This window comes from Triticum urartu, chromosome 2, assembly GCF_003073215.2.
Source record: "Triticum urartu cultivar G1812 chromosome 2, Tu2.1, whole genome shotgun sequence".
NCBI lineage: Eukaryota > Viridiplantae > Streptophyta > Magnoliopsida > Poales > Poaceae > Triticum > Triticum urartu.
Genome location: NC_053023.1, coordinates 704,330,866 through 704,340,027, shown reverse-complemented (window position 1 = coordinate 704,340,027; position 9,162 = coordinate 704,330,866). Strand labels below are relative to the sequence as shown.

The 9,162-nt window shown below is 49.1% G+C and overlaps 1 protein-coding gene across 1 annotated transcript; it reads right to left on the bottom strand.

Annotated features, from left to right (window-relative positions):
• Nucleotides 1-6,685: 6,685 nt before the first annotated feature.
• On the bottom strand, nt 6,686-8,861 carry LOC125539912 (naringenin,2-oxoglutarate 3-dioxygenase). The gene is made up of 3 exons (XM_048703447.1): nt 8,382-8,861; nt 7,340-7,768; nt 6,686-7,238 (listed from the first exon to the last, which is right to left on the bottom strand). Exons 1-3 carry the CDS (start codon nt 8,748-8,750, stop codon nt 6,903-6,905), a joined length of 1,134 nt encoding a protein of 377 aa, XP_048559404.1. The 5' UTR covers nt 8,751-8,861; the 3' UTR covers nt 6,686-6,902.
• Nucleotides 8,862-9,162: the final 301 nt, after the last annotated feature.

Here is a 9,162-nt window from a genome sequence, read left to right as displayed (position 1 = left end):
TATGAGGACAAGATGAGTAGCCAAGCTCTAATTAGTCAACTAGGACCAACTAGAACATGAACTAGAAGAACTAGAGGAGGCTCCAAAACATGTATGCACCATAGAGCAAAAACCTCTAGTATATATATAGGTTGGAGGAGGAGAGGGAAGCTACCAAGGGGGAAAGTCTTCCCTTGGGGCACCGGCCATGGGGAGGGAGTAGGACTCCCTCCCCTTGTCCAATTCGCCCCCCCCCCCCAGAAGGAAAGGGAGGTGCCTTCCTACTTGGACCCTTGTGGCCCAAGTTTCCTTCCACCTCTTGACCTTTTAAGGCCTGTTGATATTTAAATTAAATGTAAAATGTTCTAAATAACTCTAGACCATTATATATATAACATCTTCAAAAACATTCCACATATATATAATTTATCGGTAATACCCGATATTACCCGATACTCTCCGAAACCCTTCCGGTGACCTCAAAACACTTCTGGATCCTCTTGGAACTATTCCGGATATTTATGAAACAATTCCACAAATATATTCTCATGATTCCCATGCTACTAACACCCAGAAGATAGTGATTGCATTAAGCTTGTGACCCCATAGGTTCGGTAACTCATAGACATGAACGAAACCGTTCGTTCATTGACCGACAGCGGGACCGTGGACGTCCGTATCGGTCCCTATGAGCATACAAATGATATTCGAGTGAACCTTTGGTTATTATGTGATGTTATGTTTGCTTCGCGATACTTCACAAAACCCATGATGCATCGGTATCCTCCCAAGTCATCACTATGTTTGTTATACCGAAATCCTCATTATCGGTTTTGTTCTTCTTTCTCATTATTGTGTTTCGGCATCCCTGTGACGAAGTCACGTGTGTCTGGCCGGATGATAATTGATGCCGTCATGCCGAGAGGGCTCTAAGAAGATCTCTCCATCGTCGGAGGAGCAAATCCCACTCTCGAGCTATCAAGTCACTTGTCAAACTTTCCGATGAACGTGTAAGTTGTCTTTATGATCACCATGTTACAGGTGACATTTGAGCAACCCCAAAGCCCACCTTACGGTAAGAAGTGACCACGATACTCTCATGGTCTAAGGATCAATATCACAAGTTAACACTCCGTGTTATTACAATTGAATGCAAGCAATATTAACTCAATTCATAACAAACAAGATTGGGTCGGTTCAATATTATCGTTCTTCAAACGTCATAATCTCAATGTTGTTTTAGGATCATCGTTATACTTAACGATATCCTAAGATCCGAAAAACGTGATCAGTAATAACACTTGAGCTAGTCTTAGAGGCGAGACTAGAAAGCTTTTATTTTACTGTTTATCATTCCACACGTGCATATGAGTTTTCCACTGAATCGCATATTCCAGGATCATAGCAGTTATAACACAGAGTATAAACTCTATAATTATGAATATGGAAATATAATAATACAAATATTATTGCCTTTAGGGCATATTTCCAATAGTTGTTGCCATTAAGGTTAAAACGACGAGGTTTATTCATATTGATTGGGTTTACTTTGTCTACATCATGTCATCTTGCTTAAAGCATTACTCAGTTTGCCATGAACTTAATACCATAGATCATGCTAGATAGCAGTCGATTGGTGGAGTAATAGTAGTAGATGCAGGCAGGAGTCGATCTACTTGTCACGGACGTGATGCCTATATACATGATCATTGCCATGAATACGTCATAACTATGCGCTTTTCTATCAATTGTCCAACAGTATTTTGTTTACCCACTGTAGGCTATGTGTTCGAGAGAGAAGCCTCTAGTGAAAACTATGCCCCCCGGGTCTACTTTTACCATATTAGTAAAAACAAAATACTTTGCTTCAATTTTACTTTTTTTGTTTTACTTTACTTTTTTTGTTTTACTTTACTTTTTATCTATCTATCACTATCGGAATTAATCCTTGCAAGTAACGAGTTCAAGGGGATTGACAACCCTCTTGCCAGTGTTGGGTGCAAGTATTTACTTTTGTGTGTGTGGGTGTTAAAGACGAGAGTTTGCTTGATTCTCCTATTGGTTCGATAACCTTGGTTCTCATCAAGGAAAATACTTATCTCTACTGTACTGCTTCAACCCTCCTCCTCGGGGAAGTCGCAATGTAGTTTACAAGTAGTAGTGTCCAACTCATTGGGAGCTCGGAGGTACTCGAGACGAAATACCCGGATCATGGTCTTGGCAAACACCCATACTCATTTGAGCACGCTATTTTTTTGAATGCGAAGATACTCATCGGTGTAATCAGTCGGAAGGCCATATGTTATCACTCTGATTGCCGTTGATTTTTTTTGATATGCACTAAATCCAAGCAAATCGGTTGCATTCCTCCCGCGAGTGAATAAACGACAATTTTCCTCTCAATCATGAACAACACGAACAAAAATAGATCTACGCATTTGATAACGCCAAGGGAAGAGGTGAGCCATAGAGGTTGGTACCTCGGCAAAGTAGTCTTTCATGAGCATATTGTGGTCGAGGGCTCGGTTGCCAAGAATGCAAAGACGGCCAACCGTCGATGTGCGACGCTTATTCTTCTTGGTACCTCGGCAAAGTAGTCTTTCATGAGCATATTGTGGCCGAGGGCTCGGTTTCCAAGAATGCAAAGACGGCCAACCATCTTCAAATTCTTGGACGAGATGCAACAAGAGGAGGTGCTCAGCATCGTTGTCAAAAAGCATCTCCTCTATGTCAGAATCATCCGACTCCGACTCCAAGGACAAACTACAATCATCCATATACAAAATAAATTCTGTACTTTGTCAAAGATCACCTGTTGGACGGAAATTAAATCAGAAGGAAAGCTCTATATATTACCTTTGACCGGAACCAATTTCCCCAGAAGCAAAGCCACCCGTAACTTCCCCACCGCTGGCCGATTAGAAATCCGCAGCCGCCATCGGCCCCTTCTTCCCCTCGTCGCCTGCCCGTGGGTTTGGCAAGCACAGACAACTGCGTAGCTCACTCGTGACCGGAGCAATTGGATCCGCCCGCAACTAGCCACTCCACGAAGCTACTTGGCGGATCCATGGCGCCGATGGCTGCTGCCCACCTGCGGCAAAAATGAGCCACCCCTGAGGTCCAATCTTGGTGGAGAAGATGTAGACGAGGACGACCGAAGCTCTCCACGACGCGGGGTGGCCGGGAGAAGCAAATACCCCCGGACATTTGCGGTAGGGGCGGCAGTGGAATGGTCGGCCCGAGCTGAAATTTCTCTCCCGCCAAGTCACGTGAGGGATAGAGGGAACCACAAAAGGGAGGGGGAAATGGTAGATTTGCCGGGTACATCCCAAAATATGGAGGTCGCCGCATAAATTTGTACGGGTCGGGCCGATATACAGAACTTGCTCGGCACGATTTTTCTTCCGTGTCCTATATATGGACGGTTATTTAATTTTTGACAGCTTTTTAATTTTGCGGGATGGGTAGATATAGTGCATCTGCTAGACTTGCTTTCATTGGAAGCATATTTTACCACTCTAGCCCTCGTGGGTCATCACTGTGGGGAGGAGACATGGAGATCACTGTAGAAGATCAATGTGCTCCCAGAAATTAGAGTTTTCTGGTGGCGTGTGGTAAAGGATTTTCTGCCATGTTAGGCCGGTCGTAATAGGGAGTATCGTATAGTAGTATAATGCATATAATATTAGTGTATATTACTATCTCCGTAGTGCATAATATTATAGACTAGTATCTTAGGTAGTCTCATTTATTGCATTACTTCATTTGATTCTATGTCATCTCATCAAAATTGTGTAGTTGACATGCATGATACTAGTTATGATACACCCATTACAACCAGCCTTACGGCGAGCTGAAATGACGACATATCAGGACCTTATCACACTGCCCTATGTGCGGGCATGATAACGATTCATTATCCCATAGCCTGCTAGAGTATGATCATGCAAAGGGGTTCGGGAGGCGGCTGCTCCTTACTTTGAAATCAAGAAGTCTCAAGATATTTGATCATCAGCTTATAAAAAAGAGTGAATTCCGGCTTTTACCCCCTAATTAACCATTTTTGACACTATTTACCCCATTTAACAAATTTTCATCCAGATTACCCCATTTAGTGACAATCTTGTCTGTTCTTACCCTTTTTAAATTTTAAGAGCCTTCTTGCAAAGATCATGTTAATTTTACTTGAGACTAAGTGCCCAAATGTACATTTTTATAAAAACAAAAAAATCCGACCCTATGATGCCAATAACTTTTTTTTGCAAGAATCATGTCAATAACTGGTAGTACTAATTTTCAATGGACACACATCATTGGAGCCCACTAAAAACACATGTATGACAATAGCACTGCAGACATGTAAAATAGACTGTGGTGTTTTTGTTTGATGATCTCCCAAAGCTTAAAATAAGTGGTTCCTATGATGTTTTGCATCAAAGAAGAAAACTAAAATATCATCACATTAAACCTAGAAACCGAGTACGAAAGTGTTACGCGCCGGGCACGACCTCATCTGGCGCTCCCGCGAGCGGTAGGGGAGGCAAACCCTACCGCTGCCGCCAGGCCCCCTCCTCCCTCCCTCGCTGCCGCCAGAGTCCGCGGCCGAGCGACGCCTCGCCGGCGCTTGCGGCGGCTGGCATGTTCTGGTGTCGGCTGGCGCGTAGGCGGCTTGTGTCGGCCTTCGATTCCTCTCCTTGTCGTCCGGGCACTACTTTGGTCGAAGGATTGGACCTCTCCAAGCTGCGGTCCATCGCTCGTCTCGCGCCCCATAGCAGGACCGACCTCGTCTCGCGCCCGGCAGCACGACCGACCTCGTCATGCCCTACAGCACGACCGAGCTCGTCTCGCACCCGGTGCAGCAAGATGGGTCGATGGAGGCCAGTTTTGGCTGGCCTATTGGGTCTCGGCCCTAGGGGCTACCCAGGGGTGTGAAAGGTGGGGCCTTTCCACTCGTCTCTTTTGTTGGGGTACCAGCGGGTCTCGGGTGAGGTGGTGTCAAGGTCTTGGATGCCAGGGCGGTGACCCTGGTGGTGGTAGTACGGTGCACATGGGTAGAGCCCGTGGCTCGGTGTTGCCCGGTGGCCATGGCCGGGTGGGCGGCGTGGTCGCAGGGGTGTGGCATACGGTGGCGGTGAGTGTTGACCGAGGTGAAAACCTGTTCGATCTTCAGACGGACCGGCGGCGGCGAAGCTCGTTCCCTTCCTGAAGGCATCGTCGTGACTCTCATTGCCCATCGTGTTGCTCCAGGGGAAACTCTGATCCTCAGGTCGGCTGTTGGTGGCCCTCTGGTATCGTAACCTTCCCGAAGGTGCCATCTTAGAGCCCACGGTTTGTCGTATGCGGCTTCATCTCTTCGCGATGGCGTGTTCACGGTTGAGGACCCCGGTTGCTCTTGTAGTGCTAGGGGTGGTGTTGTGCTCAACGCCTATGTATCATGCCTTGGTGTGTGCGTGTGTTGCGGTGGCGTGTGTTTGTACTGATTGTGGATGATTGTTGCTTTATATATAAAGTGGGACGAAAGCTTTTTTCAGTAACCTACAAACCACAACCCACAATGCAAAATTGAACGTACTTGACCGCCAAAGATAACTATTCCTCTTTCCCTCGATGTGGTGCGCACGTACCTGACAGCCATGAGAAAAAAACTGGGTGCGGCTAAACCAAGTGACCTGGTCGGGCATTGGAAAAAATGCCAAGAAATCTGATAGCAGGGAGTTAGCAAGCAGATCACTCTCAAAAATCTTACTGGGGTAAAAACTGGCAAGACTCTTGCTAAATGGGGTAATTGAAATGAAAAAATGTTAAATGGGGTAATTAGTGTCAAAAATATGGAAGTAAGGGGTAAAAACTGGAATTCACTCTATAAAAAAAGATGATGTGAACAGATCACTTTGGTGTGGGCAATTTGGCACTCACGCAACAAGTATACACATGGGGAGGAGTACCAACCACTACAGTCAATAATCATCATAGAGGAGATTGTTCGTGCTCTGGAGCTGCCGCCAAGTGTGGAAGTTCACAACAATGGTGTGCAAAAATGGCAGGCCCCAGAGGCCGGATGGATCAAGTTGAATGCAGACGGGGCAACTGATTCAAGGAGTACAGGAGGGGCAGGTATTATTGTCCGAAATGACCAAGGGGCTTGGCTGAGAGCAGCTTGTTTCCGATACGAGGGAGTTACTGACCTACTGTCCATAGAGCTCTTGGCCTCTTGAGATGCGATAAGTATAGCCCCTAGAGATGGGACTTCAACAAGTGGTAATTGAGACCGACTGTCAAGATATTCAGCGCCTATGGGAATCACCAGAGAAAAGTCCATTGGTTATCACATATATTCTATGTGAGTTGAAGGATATGAGTAATTTGCTCCAGGGATTCAAGCTGCGGTTTTCTAGTCGTTCTACGTACTAATGTAGTGGCTCACCGTTTCCCACTTCTGTTAAAACTTTTGATGTAATCCCTGGCTGGCTGGCTGAGGTTGTTCAGTCACACATGCTTGCGCCTGTTGAATAAAGAGCCTAGGGGCATTGAGCTTCAAAAAAAGAACAAGAAAAAAAAGAGGTGTTGGCCGTTCCAAATGTACGTGGACAACTCATGTGCACACAGCTTAGCGGTTCGTTATCTTAAGAAAAATATAAATCAACAACTCATGTGCCCAAGAAAAGAATGTAGCCCAACCACACGGCTGGGTTATACCAGAAGCCAGTACGAAATGAGTACGCTATATTTCTGCACACGCCAAACTCATGATAGCTCCTTAATTACTTAGCTCGGTTCAGTTCCACGCACGACATTATTACAGGTCGAGCTCCTCCCTGCTACACACGTACGGATACTATATGCATAATTTATCTCGTACTTAGGAGAATCAAATCCCACGCATCAATCAATTTAAAATATTTAATCGCGCGCCGCCGGAATGGTCAGGCAAGAATTTCGTTGAGAGACTTGGTGGCCGCCGGCATGGGCGCGGCGGCGACCGCCTGCTGCTGCTGGAGCTGGAGCTGCTGCTGCATCAGCTGGTCCTTGGCCTGCTTCTTGCGCTTGGCGAGGTCGAGGTCGCGCTCCATCTTGCGGCGGTACATCTCGGCGAAGGTGATGGGTTCTTCCAGTATGGGCTCCTCCCCCTCCCTCACCGCCAGCGGCCACACCCTCGCGTCCGGCGCCGGGTTCTGGAACGTCGCGATCGACAGCCGGCTGCTCTCCCCGTTCACCACCGCCTGGTGGTCCGCGTTCTTGAACCTCCCGTTGCTCATGAACTGCATGCACAAAGCACAGTAAATTACAAATGTTCAATTAGTGGTCGATCGATCGAGATGCTAGCATGCATGGCACGGAAGAATATGAAGAGAGTACTGACGTGGCCGTGGTCGCCGAGGTTGACGACGAAGGCGCCGGAGATGGGCTGGACGGTAATCCAGGTCTTGCCGCCGTCGCGGGTGGCCTGAAGGCCGCCGACGAGGTCCTGCAGGAGGAGGGTGATGGTGCCGGGGTCGGTGTGGCGCTTGAGGCCCAGGGTGAGGTCCGGCTGGGGGCAGCGCGGGTAGAAGTTGACCACCACCTTCTGGTCCATGTCAACGCACGCCTTGGCGAGCGCCTCCGATTCCAGGCCCATCGCCTCGGACAGCACGCCCAGCAGCTTGCACGACAGTCCCATGAGTCGCTCGCTGTATCGCTCCACCACCGAGCGCCACCCCGCCGGCTTCTCCGGCCACCGCCCGTAGTCCCTCGCCTTCACCGGGTACGAGAAGTAGGTCACTATCTCCCTCCAGTCCTGCACCGCCTCACCCTGCATCGCCACACAAAATTCTCGTGAGTTTCTTCATCCATGCATGGATCAATTTGTTGGAAGGGGCTACAAGACAGTCGACAGGTTTTTTCGAACGGTTCAATCGATTCTATTTCAACCATTGGATCAAAATCTAACGCCCAGCCTTCGTTTTCAACCTTGCGCAGCTTGCTCTTCTTCCTCACACACTGTCTCACCGAACCACCCCACGGACCACCGGCCGAACCGCAGACCACCACTGCCTGTCAGCGGCGCTCCAGCACTGCCTCATCGCCTCGCCCTTCCCTCAACATCCACCCACCGCCATTCTAGCACCACCCCCACCGCCATTCTAGCACCGCCCTTAGCCATCCCTCTAGCCCCAGCGATGGCCGTTTTTCTCTCCGGCAAAGCCCCACCACTGCCGTCCACTTTAAATCCTAAGATAGATAATGGGGTGATGATGGCAAGTCCCTTCCTTCTCTCCGACGAGGCCACTCTTCCTTCCTTTATTCAAAACCGACTGACTGCAATCTGTTTCATCTTAATTTTGTATAGTATTAAATCATTTTACCTGGCATGGCATGCATGTGCGTGTGTACCCGCCAAAATAAATAAATAAATGCGTGTATACCTGCAGGTGGCTGGAGACGATGAAGCCGCCCTTCTTGCCCCCGGACATGTCGTACCGGAGCTTGTCCTCGGCGGGCAGCGCGAAGAACTCGCGAGAGAGGCGCGTCATGTCGGCGATGAGGTCGGCGTCGACGCCGTGGTCGACCACCTGGAAGATGCCCCATCCCTCGCAGGCCGCCGCCACGCGGTCCCGGATCTCGGCCCGGCGCGCGCCGTCGATGCCGTCGAGCGAGATCACCGGCACCGCATCGCTGAAGCGGTCGTGCGCCACCTTGGGCCGCTCGTCCTCGTCCCGCACGAAGGACGGGCGCAGCGTGGCCTCCCCCCACGCCGCCGTCGGGAGGAACGTCTCGTTGCTCACCGGCGCCATCGATCCGCACTCCGGGGATCGTCCGCTTGTGTCGCGGCCGGCGTCTGTCTCGTATGATGGTTTGTTTCTTGAAGGGCTAGCTCGGTCGTTTGGGCTGTGGTTTTCTGGACGTTGTACACACGCGGATATATACGGCCGGGAAGAGGGCATTGTGTATACTACGTTGGAAGGTGAGGGGCAGACGCGACCTGCAAGTCGCGCGTGCGCACGCAACTAACCAAGGAAGTCGCCCTCGGGCACTCGTGTTAGGTGCGCAACTAACCGGGCCGCACCCATGCATCCATCCAGCCGTATCGATCGACCCATATACGCACAACACACACATCACACGCACACACACTACTAGACACCCGCTATACACCAACCAAGATTTACAACCTATACATCACCGCACGTCATCTTGTAGACGTGT